Below are 21,642 nucleotides of genomic sequence, written 5' to 3'. Positions count from 1 at the left end.
TATAATTGTTACCCCATGGCTAACAATAATAAGATGAGTAGGCTATGTGATAGATAAAGTATGGAGACAGATCTAATTTATGCAAAATACTAAACTTATGATTCAGGAGTTTTATGATTTTCAGCAGCTGTATTAATTCCCTACCATTTTCAGCCAATTGGTAGAATTGTTACGGACAAGACTAAAGATCTGCCCTACACTGCTACTCTCCATGTAAGTCTCAATGGCATTCATTGTGATTATGTCAGATTGTGGTGAAAATATAATTCATTCTTGGGATACTAGTTAGAGAATGTTGTTGTGAAATATGAAAAATTATCCCGTTCTTGCATTGTAGCTGGTGCACCTCAACTACACCGATGTCAGCTTTTTTGGTTGTACCTACTTTCTTGGCCATAGGGACGAGGTATTGGACATAAGGGACCCTCTTGTCGCCAGAATTTATGTCTTCGTCAAAGGTATGGATGCTGCTCCATATTTTACCTAAATTTTTATTGGCAGATGAATTTCATAGCTTTTGATTGGTAAATGTTGGCATTGTATGTATGTGTAGTATTTACCTAATTGTGATGTATAGGAAAAGATTTGTCATTCTATGCTCATAAGGTTCCATCTCTTTGTATGTTTTTAACTGCATTATTTCCACTTTTATACTGTTCCACAAAATGATCAGGAATTTCCCTTCATCCATGAGGTGCTAAGATGGAAGGGGTGATAAATGAGTATTGAATAGATATAGGATGGGTGTATCATTGTATGCTTTGACTTGGCCACCTATCCTTTAGGGGGAAAAGGCCTTTTGGTATAAATGTACAGTAAAACCTCCATAAATCAGCATAGAGGCTGAGGGCTTCTCATTAGCTGGGAACTTCTGACTTCTATGTAGTCATGTGTCTGCTCCTACCCTCCAAAATAAAACAAAAAGTGTCTAAGATAATTTATGATACAATAGTATGAATATAGTATATGAGTATACTCCCAAGATTATAGGAGGTCTTTTTGTAGGATACAGAGGTGTTTAGGGGGCTCAAGGTCACTTTCATGTACATGGTATATATTATTCTCTAACCGTTATGTAACCACACAATATATGGTACTGTAAACTTAATGAAACTTGGCATATTTTACACTATACAGGCCTTTATCACTATATGGAGCTTTGCCAGCTTATGTAGAATTCCAACTTTGGAATGTCAACTTATGGGAATTGACTCTATAGTATATATATCACAGGTCCCTTCTTCTTCTTTTTTTTATAAAGGATACAGCTCAGTCAAAGCACGCACTCACATTTAAAACAAATAAAACCCATTCAACCAACCCTCCTGTCTCCTCATCATGGGATGAAGGGTTATACCCTGTTCCACACCACACTTACACTAGCTGGTCTTTGGGCCACTTGATGATCCATAACTATTTTTGAAATGTCTCCCCACTGCATTACTTGAGTCAAAAGTAGTACAGTGAGACACAGTTCTTCCACAGCAGGCCTAACAACCAAAGCTGATATCTAACTATTTATCAAGAGTTTTTTTTGCCCTTATAAGGGAGGTACCCAAGTCAAAGGCACATACCCACTCCCACACATTCCATTCCCCTTCACCACCCCCTCCTCCCTCTCATCTTAGTTCCTCACGGATGGCGGGTGAAAGTATATCAGCTTTGGCTTTGATTCCTACAAGAAGTCAAAGCTGATATACATACATATTCCAAGGGCTTTTTCCCCCTTATAAGGGAGGTAGCCAAAGTCAAAAGGCATAATTCCACTCCCACCCATTTCATCCCCACCCACTCCACTCCCATTCCCTCCCTCTTTTCTTGGCTCCTCCTGGATGATAGGTCATCTCTGTAAGCAGATATACAGTACTCTCACTAATGCACTGTGTGGTGACCCTCATCCTCAGTTGGAGCAGATGAGAGGAACATCCCTTTGGGCCATGTCACCCCTCCTTCACATATTGATAATCTTCCTTTCTGTGGTGATGTATGAGGCAGAGACTGGGAATGTAAGGAAGCTGAGAAATCATAAACTGATTTTTTTTTTAGATTATTGCTATTATTGTTATTATTATTATTATTATCATTATTATTATCATTATTATTATTATTATTATTATTATTATTATTATTATTATTATTATATACAATATTTACTTAGTTGTATTATACAGGAAGAGAGCTATGCTCGTAGTGACCCGTCTTTGTATCTTTGAGCATCTAGTTTGTTCTTAAATTCTTGTATAGTTTTTGCACACTGTTGCCTCATCCAGTTTGTTCCAGATATCTAACACTCTGTGTGGGAAACTATTCTTTTTCAGATCTCTTCTATAACTATCCTTTTTGAGTTTCTTTTCATGTCCTCTTGTCTTTCTCTTATCCCACTTTAATAAATCATCTCTATGGAGGACTTCCATCCCTTTCATAATTCTGTAAATGGCCAGCAGATCTCCTTTTTCTCTTCTTTGTTCCAGGGTTGGTAGTTCCAGTTTGGCCAATCTTTGTTCATATGTCAATTTAGAGAGTGTTGGTGCCATCTTTGTTGTTGCAAAGGATTGCAAAGGAGTAGCATGCCAACAGGAGACCTTTTGGTCCATAACTAGGTCAGATGCAAAAAAATTATAATAATAATAAGTAAATAAATAAACAAATAAAAAATTATGTAAATAAATAATAATTATTTGAATAAAGGCTTCATCCTCACATGGTGTCTATTTAAATATACTTCATAATTCTAGTTTTAATTTTCTATTTTCTGGTTGTAACAGAATTCAGTATTCATGAAGATCTGGAATACGGTACCTAATTAGGCCACCCTGGTTCTGATATATGTGTTTGAATGTCTATGACCCAATAGCTGACAGTCCTTGTATAAAGTATTAACTGAAAGGGACCTGGGAGTAATCATCTCGAGCGACTTGACATCTGACAAACACGTCAACAAATTATTTGGAGAGACTTTTAACTTACTAATATCAATGAAAGTGGCCTTCGACTACATAGAAGAGGAGATGCTTAAAAGAATAGTGGTTACACTGATAAGACCTAAACTAGAATATGCCGCAACATTGGGGGCACCCAGCACAAAGAAGAACATAAGAAAATTAGAAAGAATCCAAAGAGCAGCGACAAAAATGGCACCTACACTGGCAAATCTGACATACGAACAAAGATTGGAGAAATTACACCTGTCAACACTGGAACAGAGAAGAGAAAGAGGTGATTTATTAACCATTTAGAGAATTATGAAATGGATGGAAATTCTCGATAGAGATGACTTATTAAAGTGGGACAGAAGAGAAACAAGAGGACACGAAAAGAAACTAAAGAAGGACACTTATAGAAGAGACCTGAAAAAGAATAGCTTCCCACATAGAGTGATTGATGTCTGGAACAAACTAAATGGAGAAACAGCGAATGCCAAAACTATACACGATTTTAAGAATAAACTGGATGCGGAGAGATACGAAAACGGGTTACTACAAGCATAGCTCTCGTCCTGTAAAATACAACTAGTTACAACTAGGTAAATACACACACACGCCAAAACCATACATGAGTTTAAAAGCAAACTAAACACGGTGAGATACAAAGGCGGGACACCACGAGTGTAGCTCCCCTTCCTGCAAAATATAACTAGGTAAATACACACACACACACACACACACACAATATAGTTATGAAGGGCGACTTTAATTACAAAGAAGTCTGCTGGGAAGAGATGACAGTAAAGGGTGGAGATGGCTCATGGGGAAATGTTCTACTCGAGATAATTATTGACCATACAGTGACACAGTGGATACAGGAGAACACTAGGTATAGAAATGAAGAAGAACCATTGAGACTAGACCTAATAATCACATCTGAACCTAGAATAGTGGAGAAGATTGAATATAAAACACCAATAAGTAAAAGTGACCACATATTGATTGAACTGGAACTAAATGAGGAAAAATACATGTAAAGAAATGAACAATATAGAAAAGGAAGAATGATGTATGAAAAGACAAACTTTGATAAAATAAGATAATTCTTTCAAAAAGAAAACTGGGAAGGAATATACAAAGAAGAAACAACAGTGGAAGACATACATACATATACCAAGGCTTTTTCCCCCTTACAAGGGGGGTAGCCAAAAAGAAAAAGGCACAAAATCACTCCCACCCTCTCCATCCCTGAATACACTCCACACCCCTCCACCCTCCCTCTTATCTTAGCACCTCCTGAATGACGGGTCATCCCTGCACCTTGTCCACTGCCCTGGGTCAGAAGCAGTGTTGCAAGACACAGCACATCCACAGCAAGGCCGCTTCATTAAATCGGCGACCCCCCCTCTCCCTCCCCCCATTGCAAAAAATGAGAGGACGGGGAGAAATCCCTTCGGACTGCGTCAAATTTTGCTCACACATACTACCTCACCCCCATCCATCCGCCCATTCCACCTCATGCAATCACAACATCATCCATATACAACCATTCTCCATTCACCCCTGTCTTCTGTCCTCTCCCGTCCTTCCTCAACAGACATTCCCCTCTTCCCCAAAGCCCCCTTCACCCCATCCATCCACCTCATCCTAGGACATCCCCTCATGTTCACTCCCTCCACATCTGCCTTCCACACCTCTTTTACTAGTCTTTCTTCACTCATTCTTTCCATGTGTCCAAACCATCCTAATATTCTTTCATCAACCCCATCACCCAGCTCCTTTTCCACCCCTGTTCTCCTCCTCACCTCCTCATTTCTCACTCTATCTAGCCTAGTAACCCCCATCATACTTCTCAGACACCTCATCTCAAACACATTCAAACTCCTTCTCTCTTCTTCTCTTATGTTCCATGTTTCTGCCCCATACAGTGCTGTTGGCACAATCACTCCATACAGTCTCCTCTTAGCATCCATTCCCAAATGTCTATTCCTCATTACACTCTTTTTACGCTCATTTACACACTTAAAAAAAAAAAACAGTGGAAGAGAAATGGAATATTTTGACAAAATTTTATAAAAAAAGGAGTGGAAAAGTATGTCCCAAGACAAAAACAAGAAAAAGAATACGTAAAGTGCTGGTACAACAAAAGTTGTAGGGAGTTAAAATTTAAGAAAGACAAAAGACCTGAAAAATGGAAAATATATACTTGTTATAGAAATGAATATGTACAAGCGTGCAGAGAGGAAAAGAGAAAATGTCATAGAAAAATGTAAAGATCAACCAAAATTATTTTACAGATTTGTAAACAACAAACTGAAAAACAAATAAGATTTGGAGAAATTAAGACAAGGAGGAGTTGAATACACAGAGGAAATAGAAATGGCAGAAATTATGAACAAGCATTTTAAATCAGTGTTTACAAGGGAGAATATACAACCTGAAGAGATCAAATGGAAAGAGAAAGTCCCCCCATGAAAGAAATAGAAGTAACAAAGAATGAAATAATGAAACACTTGAGTAATCTTGATGTCAGAAAATCACATGGACCAGATGAAATAGCAAACTGGATTTTGAAAGAATGCAGGAATGAACTGGCAGACAAGAAGGAAAAGTTCCAGAAGATTGGAAAAAAGCAAATATAGTACCTATATATAAAGGGGGAAATAAAGAAGACCCTACCAACTATAGACCAGTCTCTCTAACAAGTACAATAGCAAAAATTTGTGAAAGAATTGTCAAAAATAGATGGGTAAAATATTTAGAAAAAAACAACGTGCTAAATCAAAGGCAATTTGGATTCAGACAAGGACGATCATGCATCACCAATTTAATATGTTTCTATTCAAGGCTAGTAGATATAATACAAGAAAGAGATGGATGGGCTGATTGTGCATTTCTAGACCTAAAAAAAGCTTTTGACAAAGTACCACATAAGAAGTTGCTTAAGAAATTAGAAACTGAAGGAGGAATACAGGGCAAACTGCTTAAATGGATGGAAGACTTTTTGCAAGAAAGAAAAATGAGAGTAGTGATAAGAGATCAACACTCAAAATGGGATGAAGTAATAAGCGGTGTTCCACAAGGAACAGTTCTGGCCCCAATAATGTTTGCTATATATATTAATGATATGGATGAAGAAATTGAAAGTTATATGAGCTTCTTTGCAGATGATGCAAAACTATTAAAAAAAAGTGAACACGGAAGAAGATTGTGAATCACTACAGAGTGATCTAAATAAAGTCTGGGAATGGAGTAGGAAGTGGGAGATGGAGTTCAATACTAAAAAGTGTAGTATAATGGAACTTGGAAAAAGCAAAAACAGAATAACAGGATCATATAAATTGGGAGAAGAAAGTATAAAAAAAGTAGAAAATGAGAAGGACCTGGGAGTCATTGTTATGAATAATATGTTACCTGAGAAACATATAAATATGATTTTTGGTGAAACTTATAATTCAATAAGAACAATCAAAGTGGCATTTACATACCTGGATGAAGAAATGGTGAAGAAAATACTAATCACTCTGATAAGACCAAGATTGGAATATGCAGGAACAATGTGGTCACCAAGTACAAAAAAATGTATAAAAAAACTTGAAAGAATACAAAGAGCAATTACAAAATTGGAACCAACACTCTCAAAACTATCATATGAAGAGAGACTAGCAAAACTTGAACTACAGACACTAGAGCAAAGAAGAGAGAGAGAGATTTGATAGCTATTTACAGAATCATGAAAGGCATAGAAATTATTGATAGAGAGGATCTAATAAAATGGGATGATAGAAATACAAGAGGACACGGAAAGAAAATCAAGAAAGACAGCTATAGAAGAGATCTGAAAAAGAACAGCTTTTCTCAGAGTAATAGACAGTTGGAACAAGTTAGATGAGAAAGTAGTGTGTGCAAAAACAATACATGAATTCAAAAATAGTTTAGATAAAATGAGATATGAAGACGGGACCCCACGAGCATAGCTCCCCTTCCCGTAAAATACAACTAGGTAAATACAACTAGGTAAATACACTTCAATGAACGGACAGCTTAGAGGACGTTCTGAAGAAAAAGTTAAATTTCGTGGATCCCGAAGCAAAGGAAGTACCTATTGTATTTACAGGGTGGGGGGAAATTGCTTGTGGTGTAGGGGAAAGTGAGGAAAAAGGAGAAGGGGAGGGATTACTGAGGGAAATGGAAGGAAATGAGGAAGGTGAGGACTTGGCCCAGGCAGGCAGACGCCATCTAAACAAAAGAGGTCCGGACCAATTTAGCGACGACGAAATGTCTAACAAAAATGTAAAGATCAGAAGTATAGATAAGAGCAATACAGTAGAAGGTGATGAGAATATTTTCCAGGGATTTAAAGAGGGTGGGGGGGACACAACCCCCCCCCCCCCGATTAACAAGACTAGAAGAGAAGCTCGATAAGATGATCGAGCACTGGGAGCTTAGGTTCGGTCACGTTAACAACATTGTGCAGAGGGTTGAAAAATTGGAAGAACTAGAGAAGGCGAACAAAAACAACTAAGGAAATTGAAGAATTAAAAAAACAGTTAAAAGAAGTAAAAGAGGAGAATAAAGTCTTAAAGGAGAATTATAAGGACAACAAGGAGAGTTGGAAAAAAATTCAAGAAAACAGTAAAGTTGCATTTACTGATATAATCAAACAGCAAATGAAAGAACAAACTGAAGACTCAGTTATTAAAGTGATGAGACAGAAGGAGAATATAGTAAGAGACTTAGCAGATAGAAAGAAATGTATAATTATATTAGGAATGGAAGAGAAACATAACCCAGATAGAACCACAAGAATCAAAGAAGAAAATTAAAAAGTAAGAAATTTACTAGAATTAGTTCAGGAAGATGAGCCAGAAATAATGAAACAAATCGAAGAGAAATTCAGGCTTGGGAAATATAGTACAGACAAGACCAGACCAATTAAGATTAAATTCAGGTCACAAACGATGGCAGAGAATATCTTATCCAAAACAGGGAAACTAGCAACAAGTGAACAATATAAAAAGGTATGGATAAAAAGGGAAATGAATAAAGAGGAAAGAGAGGAGGAAATAAGGAATAGACATGAAGCTAAGAAATAAAACGAGACCAGAACAGAGACAGAAAAACAAGAATTCTACTGGAGAGTAGTGAATATGAAATTGAAGAAATGGAACATAAAAGAGAGAAACACAAAAGAAACAGAGAATACAATGGAAATAACAGAAAGTTAAGAGTATCCTACACAAATATAGATGGATTAATAACAGGACTGAATGAACTGAACAAATATCTGAAAGAAAAAGATCCGGACATAATGGGAAATGTTGAGACAAAATTAAAAGGCCCACTACCACCCAACAGCATAGGACACAATGCATATAATTATTGGATTAGAAACAGAAAGATAAAACAAGGGGGTGGAGTTATGTTCCTGACTAAGAAGGATATAAACGTGAAGAGAGTCACATATGGGAACAATAGAGTAGAGATGATTATGATAGAAGTAGAAGATGGAGATAAGAAGAGCAGAAAGTTTGTAATAAACTACGTGCCCCCAAAAACAGCCTCATGGGAAGAGAATGAACATAAAAGCATGTTAGAAGACACAAGAGTAACACTAAACGAGATAATGGAAGATGGAGGAAGAATAGTTATGATGGGCGACTATAATTGCAAAGAAATATGCTGGGAAGAGATGACCGTAAAGGGTGGAGAAGACTCATGGGGAAGTGTTCTACTTGAGATGATTATTGACCACACAATGACACAATGGATCCAAGAGGACACTAGGTATAGAAATGAAGAAGAACCATCGAGACTAGACCTAATAATCACATCAGAACCTAAAATAGTGGAAAAGATAGAATACCAGGCACCAATAAGCAAAAGTGACCACATATTGATAGAACTAGAACTAAATGAGAAAAAATACATGAAAAGAAATGAACAATATAGAAAAGGAAGATTGATGTATGAAAAAACAAATTTTGATAAAATAAGAGAATTCTTCCAAAATGAAAACTGGGAAAGAATACACAAAGAAGATACAACAGTAGAAGAGAAATGGAATATTTTGACAAAAATCTATAAAAAAGGAGTAGAAAAGTATGTCCCAAGACAAAAACAAGAAAAAGAATATGTAAAATGCTGGTACAACAAAAGTTGTAGGGAGATAAAAGACAAAAGAGATAAAGCTTGGACCAAATTGAAGAAAAACAAAAGACCAGAAAAATGGAAAATATATACTTGTTATAGAAATGAATATGTACAAGCGTGCAAAGAGGAAAAGAGAAAATATGAAAAAGATGTCATAGAAAAATGTAAAGATCAACCAAAACTATTCTACAGATTTGTAATCAAACTGAAAAACAAACAAGATTTGGAGAAATTAAAACAAGGAGTTGAATACACAGAGGAAATTGAAATAGCGGAAATTATGAACAAACATTTTAAATCAGTGTTTACAAGGGAGAACATACAACCTGAAGAGATCGAATGGAAAGAGAAAGTCCCCCCTATGAAAGAAATAGAAGTAACAAAGAATGAAATATTGAAACACTTGAGTAATCTTGATGTCAGAAAATCGCATGGACCAGATGAAATAGCAAACTGGATTTTGAAAGAATGCAGGAATGAACTGGCAGACATAATACATAGCATAATAAACAGTTCCTTGAAAGAAGGTAAAGTTCCAGAAGATTGGAAAAAAGCAAATATAGTACCTATATATATAAAGGAGGAAATAAAGAAGGCGCTAACAACTAAAGGCCAGTCTCTCTAACAAGTACAATAGCAAAAATTTGTGAAAGAATTGTCAAAAATAGATGGGTAAAATATTTAGAAAAAAACAACGTGCTCAATCCAAGGCAATTTGGATTCAGACAAGGACAATCATGCATCACCAATTTAATATGTTTCTATTCAAGACTAATAGATATAATACAAGGAAGAGATGGATGGGCTGATTGTGCATTTCTAGACCTAAAAAAAGCTTTTGACAAAGTACCACATAAGAAGTTGCTTAAGAAATTAGAAACTGAAGGAGGAATACAGGGCAAACTGCTAAATTGGATGGAAGACTTTTTGCAAGAAAGAAAAATGAGAGTAGTGATAAGAGATCAACACTCAAAATGGGATGAAGTAATAAGCGGTGTTCCACAAGGAACAGTTCTGGCCCCAATAATGTTTGCTATATATATTAATGATATGGATGAAGGAATTGAAAGCTATATGAGCTTTTTTGCAGATGATGCAAAACTATTGAAAAAAGTGAACACGGAAGAAGATTGTGAATCACTACAAAGAGATCTAAATAAAGTCTGGGAATGGAGTAGGAAGTGGGAGATGGAGTTCAATACTAAAAAGTGTAGTATAATGTAATTTGGAAAAAGTAAAAACAGAATAACAGGATCATATAAATTGGGAGAAGAAGGAATAAAAAAAGTAGAAAATGAAAAGGACCTGGGAGTCATTGTTATGAATAATATGTCACCTGAGAAACATATAAATAAGATTTTTTGAGAAACTTATAATTTAATAAGAACAATCAAAGTTGCATTTACATACCTGGATGAAGAAATGGTGAAGAAAATTCTAATCACCCTGATAAGACCAAGATTGGAATATGCAGCAACGATATGGTCACCAAGTGCAAAAAAATACATAAAAAAAACTTGAAAGAATACAAAGAGCAATTACAAAATTGACACCAACACTCTCAAAACTATCATATGAAGAGAGACTAGCAAAACTTGAACTACAGACACTAGAGCAAATGTGCCGTTACGAGCAGTAACGGGGCTTTTTTATAATTCCGTGTATCTCCATGTTTACATATTTTTTGTCGTAAGGCTCGTTTCCCCTCGGAAGGGGTTTCCATTTTTGTTTTTTGTAATGCTTTAATTTTAAGTGTATTTCGAACAGAGACCTCCTCTGTTTGAAATCCCACCTTTGTAAGTTGTCTGCAAGCTGTGTCGCAAGATAACATCGCATTATTTGTACAATGTTCACTTTAAGAATTAGAATTAAGAAGGTGTGTAAGACCGGTTGCCGTTTGTGATGTCACATCACGCATCTAGGCGCCAGTCTGGTTCGAAACTCGAAAGGTGTACACACCCCTCTTGTAGCCAACTCAGTAAGTTGTAAAACCCTTTATATTTTAGGTTTAGAGTGTACTAGTGGATCCTTTGCCATATCTTATATCATGTATAGCTTTTAGCCTTTAGTAACTACAGTCCCATTTCCAGTTTTCATTATTTCACCGTAACTATCGAGATTCCTTTGGGTCCATTCTGCGTGATGGATCGGATCTGCAATAAAGTGGCATCGAACATTCCCGTGAATAAATAACCTTCCGTCCCAAGTCTGTCTACGTCACGGATGCTATGATGCTGATTGTCCATTTGATTTGCGCAGTCCTCAGTTCGCTGCGCCATAATGAAAATGAGGACGATAGAAACAAATAGAGATGAAAGGAGCATAAAAAGAAGAGGATTGAACCAGACCACGCCCTGCACGCCGTTGCCAAGTCTAGATTTGCCTCGTCGTCACCACAACATAGCTTGATGTGTCCCACGAATCAACAAGTGTCGCTAGTGTTTCGCGAGTGATAAGATAGTGGAAGTGTATGCGTAGTGTTGTGAAGTTGCCGATACGGAAAATTAATTAGTGATCTTATGTCGTCTTAGTAATCGTATCGGCCCGCAGGTGTCGATGTGGCAGAAATGTATGGGCGCCGAGTTCACCAGTGTTGTTTACGTAACACCATTTTTCCATCGTATTTATGTAAGCATGTTTTTTCCTTTTGAAGGCAAAGCTACCTTGCCTAAAAACCTGTTCTGTATGTTTAATATAAGCATGCATGTAATGTGCCTTTGTAAATTGAATCAATAAGGTTTAATCTGTTATGTCTACCTCAACCATCGTTTAGTAGGAGTGTCTGTGTAAACATACTCCGCGGTTCTCGATTAAGTTTGAGTTTTTTCCTTGTCTTCTTTTTCATATTACTATCTTGTCTCTCACTGTTTCTCTCGTTTGGCAATATGTCCTCCACCCACAGTATGGATGAGGGACCCGTCTCTAACAGAGTAAGGACTCTCACGGCCGGAGGACAAGAAGGTTATCATAGAGTAACTGACCAATATGAAGAAAGGGTAAAGGTGAGTAGAGATGGAGTACAGGCCTTAGTTGTACCAGTAGTCCTTGGTTGTACCAGGCCCACGCTGTGTACCAGGATACTGTAAAAAAGTATCTGGAATATTTAACGCGTGAACGTACTTCAGAAAGTCTGGCTCGTGCTGAATTAGTGAAGAATGAAGACAGGGATTTTCAGGCATCTTTTCGTCAGGCAATCAGTAATTATTCATCCTCTTCCTCAGTTGAAGTCACGGAAGAGGAACACCACACTGAACCGTTTTTACAAGATGACCCGAAGTCCAGTCAAGTTCCTTCATCCCTCGCCAACCACTCTGAGTTTTGTGTACCCCCCTCCATGAAGGGCAGTTCAAGAAAGTCGGTTAGGTCAGGTCGTTCCAGTAGCACCAGTGTTAGTGTTGCAAGGAGGCAACGAGCCAAGGTGGAGACCGCTCGTATTAGAGTCAAGTTTGCCGAGCAAGAAGGTCAGCTTATGAAGGAAAGGGCTGAAAAGGAAGCTCAAAGGGCAAAAGAAAGGGCTGAAAAGGAAGCTCAAAGGGCAAAAGAAAAGGCTGACAAGGAAGCTCAAAGGTCAAGAGAAGAGGCTGAAATGCTGGCCAAGTTCAAAGTTATGGCACAGCAAAAGGAGTTGGAAGTAGCTGAAGCCGAACTTAGGCACTTAGGAGCCGACAATGATTGGGAAACATGCAGTGAATGGGACCAACTAAAAGAAACAGTTGCTACCCGCACCCAGCTATATGTGGAACAGCAGGGTGGTATAGTTGATGTTTCCGCTAGTCAGAAAGATCCAGTAGGCTTGAACCCTGAAAGTCCTGTTTTCAAGCCCTGTTCTAATCTCAGAGTTAACTCACAGCCTGTGAACAATTTTACATCCAGTTTTGAACCTCGCAGTGAGGAAGCAAACGTGAAGCCTGTGCAACTTGCACAGCAACCCATTGCTAATCATAGCATTTCTGTGTCCCATCCTGTAGTAAAACCTCCTTGTAGTACGTGTCATGGGTCGGGAACACCCTCTAATTGTGTTGATGTAACTAAGTTCCTCATGTGGAAGGAATTACTTCTTGGCAGACTGTCTAATTTTGATGACACTCCTGAAAATTATGCTGTCTGGAGAGAGAGTTTCGGCGAAGTCATGTGAGAGTTGGATATCTCACGCAAGGAGGAAATGGATCTGTTAGTTAAGCACCTAGGGCCTGAATCGAAAAGATGGGCCCGTGCGACCAGAGCCTCCAATGCAAATGATCCAAACATGGCGTGCAATAGAATCTGGGAACGCTTAAATGATAGGTTTGCTGCCCCTGGGATCGTTGAGACTTTGATTAAAAGGAAGTTAGCCGTCTTCCCACGGCTAGCACCTAAAGATACCGCCAAGTTATTTGACCTGTGCGATATCCTGCTCCATATAGAAGCTTTGAAGGCAAACCCGGTCTACAGTACTCTCTTTGCCTATTATGACACCTATTCAGGCATCAATCCTATTGTCGTTAAACTCCCATCATGTTTACAGGAGAAGTGGATTGGCAAAGCCACAAACTACATGAACACCTATGGTGTACTGTACCCACCCTTTTCATTCTTCGTAGGGTTTGTGAAGGAGATGGCAAAGGTCAAGAATAATCCATGTTTCGCCTTTCATGACCTTGGTGCTGACAGGTTTATAAAACCAGAGAAGCCACCTTCCTCTAAGTTTCCCCAAGTACATGTGAAGAAGACCGACACCACACTACCCGGTGGTAGTAAGACGACCACGGTTACTGACAGGTCAGTTAACACTGCTAGTTCCACCGATAAAGGAAAGGCAGAAAAAGAGAGGTTTTGTGTTTTTCACAACGCCAACGTGCATGATTTGAATTTCTGCAGGGCCTTCCGTACCATGTCTGTCAGCGAAAGGAAGGATTTCTTAAGTGATAAAGGTATATGTCATAAATGTTGCAAAGATGACCATCCTCCCTCCAGCTGCAGAGAAAGATTGTTTTGTAAGCTCTGTAGGGCCTCCAGTCACGTGGCTGCCTTACACTACGATGGACCCAGACAAAAGGGAAATTCTATCCAAGCTGTAACACAGCAAGGAAGGGAGGCTGCTCAAGATAGGACACCTCGCTCCCCTGTAGTCAACCAAGTGTCGCTTCCCAATGTTCTTACTCCTGTAGTAAAGACTCATGGAGGGGAGGACGCTGCTGTCAATTCAAAGTGTACCTTGATATGCAGTAACCCCACCTCCATGAGTAAGTCCTGTGTCAAGACCTTCTTGGTGAAAGTTTATCCTGAAAGTAAGCCAGAGCTCGGGGTGTGGTGTTATGCCATCCTAGACGATCAGTGCAATTGCTCTTTAGCAAGGTCTGAGTTTTTCGATTTGTTTGACAAGCAGAGCAAACGGGTTTCATATCGTCTAGCTACCTGTGCAGGTTTAACGGGCGCTTCTGGGCGCACCACCAAAAATTACACCATCGTGTCGTGGCATAACTCACATGAGGTACATGTCCCTCTGCTAGTGGAATGTGACAGCATTCCGAACGTGAGAGAAGAGATACCCACTCCTGCCATAGCTCACGGCTATCCCCATCTGTCCGACCTGGCTGAATGTATTCCGCCTCTAGTCCCCGAGGCTGAGATTCTACTCATCATTGGTCGAGATGTACCTTCAGCCCATTACATTTTTGACCAGAGAATCGGACCTGTCAATGCCCCTCTAGCTCAACAGACCAGCCTGGGATGGGCAATCATTGGGGAAGTGTGTCTCCACGGCACTTGTATGCCTTCTGTCATTAGCAGTTTCAAAACGTCCTTTGTACATGATAGGCGTCCCTCCATAGTCGCACCATGTGGTAACCAGATTCACGTCTCTGAAATAAAGGATGATTTGTTCAAAGTAACCAAAGATGATGACAAGACTGCCCTGTCGATTGAAGACAGGAAGTTCCTAGATGTCATGAACACAGAGTTCCGGAAGGATCAAAGTGGCCATTGGGTCGCGCCACTGCCTTTCCGTCCTAATGTTGTAGCCACCAGTAATAATAGAGACTTTGTGTGGCACCGCACACTGTCTCTCCATCGTAGCCTCAGCACAAAGCCTGACAAACGTCAGCATATGTTGGCCTTCATGCAAAAGATGTTAGATCGTGGGCATGCTGAGGTTGCACCACCATTGAAGTCCGATCAGAAGTGCTGGTATCTTCCCTTGTTTGGGGTGTACCACCCTAAGAAACCTGACAAGATCAGAGTTGTGTTCGACTCTTCTGCCAAATCCAGAGAGTTCTCCCTAAATGACATGCTGATGTCAGGTCCTGATATGACAAACAGCATTCTCGGGATTCTTCTACGTTTCCGTCAGGAAGCTGTAGCAGTGGCAGCTGATGTAGAACAGATGTTCTACAACTTCAAAGTGAAGACTGAGCAAAGAGATTACCTCAGATTCTTCTGGTACAAGGATAACGACCCTGATCAAAAGTTGATTGAGTATAGGATGACTGTTCATGTCTTTGGAAATACTCCATCTCCCGCCATTGCCACCTATGGCCTGCGTAAGTCTGTAGAAAATGCCTCTCCTGAAGTTCGTTATTTCATAGAGAACAATTTCTACGTGGATGATGGGTTAGCATCTCTGCCAGATGCAGAGACTGCTTACAAGTTAATCCAAGACTCTAAGTCAGCACTCCAAGAAGGAGGACGCTTGCGCTTGCACAAGATCACTTCCAACAGTAAAGAAGTGCTGGAAAGGTTTGCCACCAGTGAGCTGGCTGATAACCTTCAGGAGCTGAACCTAACTTCTGACTCCATGCCTATGCAATCTAGCCTAGGTCTCTTATGGGATATCCAGAAAGATGTTTTTGTGTATAGATTCATGGATTCAGACAAGCCTTCGACGAAAAGAGGTATACTGTCTGTTGTAAACAGTCTGTTTGACCCCATGGGTTTCTTAGCTCCAGTAATAATAGTGGGGAAACTACTCCTGAGAGAGATAACCAACCTAAAGTGTGGTTGGGACGAACCCATACCAGCTAAGATCCACACCAAATGGTCCAGATGGCTAACGTCCTTAAGGAACCTCAAGGACATAAGCGTCAATCATCAGTTCGCTAGTATTTCCTTGTCTCAAGCTCACAGGATAGAGCTTCATACCTTTTCAGATGCCTCCAGAGTAGCAGTAGGAGCTGTATCATATCTTAAAGTTTTTAGTGATACCGAAAGCTACCAAGTGTGTTTTGTGAGGGGACAGGCTAAAGTAGCTCCCAACCATGGTCATACTATTCCCAGGTTAGAGTTGTGTGCTGCAGTGATGGCAGTCAATCTCAGTAATTCCATCACAGATTGCTTAGACAAAACCTTAGACGCAAGGCATTTCTATTCTGACAGCATGATTGTCTTAGGCTATATTCATAATGAAAGGCGTAGATTTCATGTCTACGTGAGTAACAGAGTAGACCACATTAGGTCGTCTACCGAACCTACCCAATGGCATTATGTACCTACGGATTGTAACCCAGCAGACCTGGCTACCCGTGGTCTCGAAATAACCGACCTAAATCAGAGTGATTGGTTGTCAGGTCCTCATGCTTATTTGAGGATGTTATACCCATCCATGGAAGTTTTCCTCTTGTAAGCCCTGAGACAGATAAAGAAGTGAAAGTATCAGACTACACAATTGAGTCTGAACCCCTTGTTAGTGTAAACAAGAGCAATGTAGAACCTGCAGTTGTGTCGTTAGCTCAGAGGTTCTCTAATTTCTCCTGTTGGAGGAGACTTGTAAGAGCGGTAGCTCTCCTTAAGCATATAGCCCGTTCTTTCAAACAAGGTAACAAGTGTTGTTCAGGTTGGCATGTGTGCAACAAACATAAGTCACCCAATCAGCTAGAAGATGCAGCTGATCTCATTGTTCAGATATACCAAAAGAATTTTTTCTCGTCTGCCATGACTAAATTGCAAAGTGAAGTTTGTTTATCTCCTTCCAGTCCCATTGCACCTCTGTCTCCTTATTTAGACCAGAAGGGCCTACTTTGTGTAGGAGGCAGGTTGAGTCAAGGCAGCGATGTACTTGGTATGCTTGCAAAGCCTATTATTATTCCAAAGGAATCCCACTTAGGCTTATTGTTGATCCGTCACTACCATGAGACAGTGCACCACCAAGGTAGAGTGATTACAGAAGGAGCCATCCGAACAGGTGGTTTCTGGATTTTGGGAGGGAAACGTACCATCTCTAAGGTCATTTCTAAATGCGTCACCTGTAAAAGGGTAAGAGGTAGGGTATGTGTTCAGAAGATGGGAGACTTGCCCATTGACAGACTTACTCCCAATCCGCCATTTTCTTATGTAGGAGTTGACCTCTTTGGCCCTTGGCATATAAAAACACGGCGCACTAGAAGTTCCTTCCTCGAAAGCAAAAGATGGGGCGTTCTGTTCACCTGTCTTGTTTCCAGAGCTATCCATATAGAGACTGTAGAAGAATTGAGTACTTCTTCCTTCATTAATGCCTTAAAGAGATTCATCTGTATTCGTGGCCCAGTTAAACTGATGCGTTCTGACAGAGGCACGAACTTTGTAGGTGCCGTCAAAGCACTGAACTTGCTTGCCATTACCGATGAAGGTGGTGATGTCAATAGTTTTCTGTCAAGTCAAGGTTGCACTTGGTTGTTTAACCCACCTCATGCTTCTCACATGGGTGGAGCATGGGAGCGTATGGTTGGGATAGTACGCAACATCATGAATGTAATACTGACTAACCATCAACCCAAGGCATTGACACATGAGGTGCTAGTAACCTTCTTTGCGGAGGTATGTAAAATCGTGAATTCCAGACCTTTAGTTCCTGTTTCATCGGACCCTAGTAGTCCTTTCGTTTTGTCTCCATCTATATCCTTCTCACTCAGAAAACTGATATTCCTGTAACTCTTCCTGAAGAGATAGATATTAGGGAAATCTACAGGGCACAATGGAAGCATGTACATCACCTTGCTGAGGAATTCTGGAAGAGATGGAAGAAAGAGTATCTTTCCTCTCTGCAACCCAGAAAAAAGTGGGTTAATTCCTCTCCAAATGTAAAGGTGGATGATGTAGTACTGCTCAAAAATCAAGAGAGCCCCCAAGGTCAGTGGCCTTTGGGTATTGTAAGTAAGGTTTTTCCTAGCAAAGATGATTTAGTCAGGAAAGTCCAAGTAAGAGTTTTGGTAAACAACAAGGCTCATGAATATGTAAGACCTATTTCGGAGCTTGTGCTGTTGTGTCAATAGATTTTGTAATTTCCCCCTAGAAAATTAGGAAGGGATTGTGCCGTTACGAGCAGTGACGGGGCTTTTTTATAATTCCGTGTATCTCCATGTTTACATATTTTTTGTCGTAAGGCTCGTTTCCCCTCGGAAGGGGTTTTCAATTTTGTTTTTTGTAATGCTTTAATTTTAAGTGTATTTCGAACAGAGACCTCCTCTGTTCGAAATCCCACCTTTGTAAGTTGTCTGCAAGCTGTGTCGCAAGATAACATCGCATTATTTGTACAATGTTCACTTTAAGAATTAGAATTAAGAAGGTGTGTAAGACCGGTTGCCATTTGTGATGTCACGTCACGCATCTAGGCGCCAGTCTGGTTCGAAACTCGAAAGGTGTACACACCCCTCTTGTAGCCAACTCAGTAAGTTGTAAAACCCTTTATATTTTAGGTTTAGAGTGTACTAGTGGATCCTTTTCCATATCTTATATCATGTGTAGCTTTTAGCCTTTAGTAACTACAGTCCCATTTCCAGTTTTCATCATTTCACCATAACTATCGAAATTCCTTTGGGTCCATCCTGCGTGATGGATCGGACCTGCAATAAAGTGGCATCGAACATTCCCGTGAATAAATAACCTTCCGTCCCAAGTCTGTCTACGTCACGGATGCTAAGATGCTGATTGTCTAATTGATCTGCGCAGTCCCCAGTTCGCTGCGCCACAGCAAAGAAGAGAGAGAGGAGATTTGATAGCTATTTACAGAATCATGAAAGGCATAGAAATTACTGATAGAGAGAATCTGATAAAATGGGATGACAGAAATACAAGAGGACATGGAAAGAAAATAAAAAAAGACAGCTATAGAAGAGATGTGAAAAAGAACAGCTTTCCACACAGAGTAATAGACAGTTGGAACAAGTTAGATGAGAAAGTGGTGTGTGCAAAAACAATACATGAATTTAAAAATAGGTTAGATAAAATGAGATACGAAAACGGGACACCACGAGCATAGCTCCCCTTCCCGTAAAATACAAGTAGGTAAATACACATATATATATATGTATATATATATATATATATATATATCTATATATATGTACGGTATATATATATATATATATATATATATATATATGTATTTACCTAGTATTTACCTAGTTGTATTTTGCGGGAAGGGGAGCTATGCTCGTGTTGTCCCGCCTTTGTATCTTGCAGTGTCTAGTTTGTTTTTAAACTCATGAATGGTTTTTGCGCATACTATTTCATTGTCCAGTTTGTTCCAAGTGTCCAAAACTCTATGAGGAAAACTGTTTTTCTTCAGTTCTCTTCTATAGCTATGTTTTTTTATTTTCTTTCCATGTCCTCTTGTGTTTCTTTTGTCCCAGTTAAGTAAGTTCTCACTATCGAGTACCTCTGTGCCTTTCATGATTCTGTAGATGGTCAATAGGTCACCTCTCTCTCTTCTTTGCTCCAGTGTCGGTAACTCCAGTTTAGCCAATCTCTCTTCGTATGATAGGTTTGCAAGTGCAGGTGCCATTTTTGTAGCTGCTCTTTGGATTCTTTCTATTTTCTTTATATTCTTTTTGGTACTGGGGGACCACAATGTCGCTGCATACTCTAATCTAGGCCTTATCAATGTAACCAATATTTTTTTCATCATGTCTTCGTCCAAGTATGTAAACGCCACTTTTATTGATCTTAGCAAGTTGTAAGTCTCCCCGACAATTTTGTTAATCTGTATATCATAGGACAAGTCGTTCGTGATAATTACTCCCAAATCTTTTTCGGATCCTACTTTCTTTACTTCTTTGGTTCCAATTGTATATTTTCCTGATATTCTGTTTTTGCTTTTTCCAAACTCCATTATGCTACACTTCTTAGTATTAAAGTCCACTTCCCATTTCTGACTCCAGTTCCATACCCTATTTAGGTCTTCTTGCAGTGCTTCACAGTCCTCATCAGTTTCTATTTTCCTTAGCAGTTTGGCGTCATCGGCAAAGAAGCTCATGTAGCAGTTCACGTCCTCATCCATGTCATTCATATAGATAGCAAACATTATTGGTGCCAGCACAGATCCTTGCGGTACTCCACTGATCACCTCTTTCCAGTCTGAATATATATATATATATATTTGTACAACACTGAATGGGTCCCAGTGATTAGAGATACATTTTTATCAACCACAATGCACTTTAATTCTAACTCATATAGGCGCATGTGCCTATATGGCTTAGAATTAAAGTGCATTGTGGTTGATAAAAATGTATATATATATATGTATATATATATACACACATACATACATATATTTATTTTTGGTGGTTTGGGTATATGGAAGAAAATTAATGAGGAAAGACTAATAAATAGGATGTGGAAAGTATAAATGAATGGAATTGGCTTAATATGAAGAGTAAGAGAGATGGTTAAGGTGAAAGAAGCTTAGAATGCATGTGGTATGTTAGTTGAGCAGGGAAGAAAATGCAAAATATAGGAAGAGTTCAGTTGGAAAATATAGATTTAAAGCCAATTTTGATGGACATATAGAGACAGGACCTTGTGGTTATAGTTGTTTTTTTTGTATTACAACTAGGTAAATATATGGATAATATAATGTGCAAATTTATGATAATTTCTTTTTTTATCATGTTTCTTTTCTAAATTAAGTAACAAAAATCTGAATGTTGACTTGTGTTGTTCAATTTACTTATCACCTTTTTAAATTATCTCAACTTTTCTAGTTTAGTCGTGACCAAAATATAAAAATATTACTTTATTTTAGTTTCTAATTGAAATGTTTCTACCCACAGATGAGTCGCATTTGTTGGTTAGTGATATGGAGGGAGAACCTTCATTTTCAAACTTTTCTGGCAACCCAATCATGGTACCCTGCAAACCTACTTTCCCAGAAGTCAAAGTCATTATCCAGAATGATATAACTCGAGAGGAGTTAGAGGTAATATGATTTTCATGTTTAAGACATTCTATGTAGTATAGACTGCTTAGTAGTGTTGACTGCCTTTATAATGAATACTAGCTACCTAACAGGTCAAGGTTGTTCATAGATTCAAATCAATTCCTCATTGACTGAACATGACCACCACACTGGGGTTTACTGTTCTAAGGTGAAATACAAGCAGTAGACTAATTGCACCCAAAATTCAGTGCAGTTGTTGCATGGATTACTAATACACAAGAGGAGTTTTGTAATGTTGTCATAGCATGTAACAGAAGTAACTTAATTCTTTCCTTCACTTTCTTTGATCACCTCAAGACTAGGGATTACTGAAGCACAGCCCTACTTAAATGTAATAATAACACCTGGTGTTTACAACACATGTATGTTAAAGTAAAAGGCTTCATTCCCTCTCCC

General features: G+C 39.0%; 1 protein-coding gene across 6 annotated transcripts in view; it reads left to right on the top strand.

The window, feature by feature from the left end:
* LOC143027089 (vascular endothelial growth factor receptor 1-like) overlaps positions 1–21,642 on the top strand; it is a 269,766-nt gene that overhangs the window by 62,715 nt on the left and 185,409 nt on the right. For 5 of the 6 annotated variants that reach the window (XM_076188039.1, XM_076188042.1, XM_076188038.1 and 2 more), the window contains exons 4-6: positions 154–213; positions 338–458; positions 21,080–21,225. In XM_076188039.1, the coding sequence (XP_076044154.1) occupies positions 154–213; positions 338–458; positions 21,080–21,225 (327 nt within the window). Of the gene's footprint in view, positions 1–153; positions 214–337; positions 459–21,079; positions 21,226–21,642 lie in introns of those variants that run through there. The other variant, XM_076188044.1, reaches the window with a different exon arrangement.

The sequence above is a fragment of the Oratosquilla oratoria genome, chromosome 7 (genome assembly GCF_046742065.1).
Source record: "Oratosquilla oratoria isolate Oo_2021 chromosome 7, ASM4674206v1, whole genome shotgun sequence".
Lineage (NCBI taxonomy): Eukaryota > Metazoa > Arthropoda > Malacostraca > Stomatopoda > Squillidae > Oratosquilla > Oratosquilla oratoria.
This window is presented reverse-complemented; position numbering and strand designations above follow the sequence as displayed.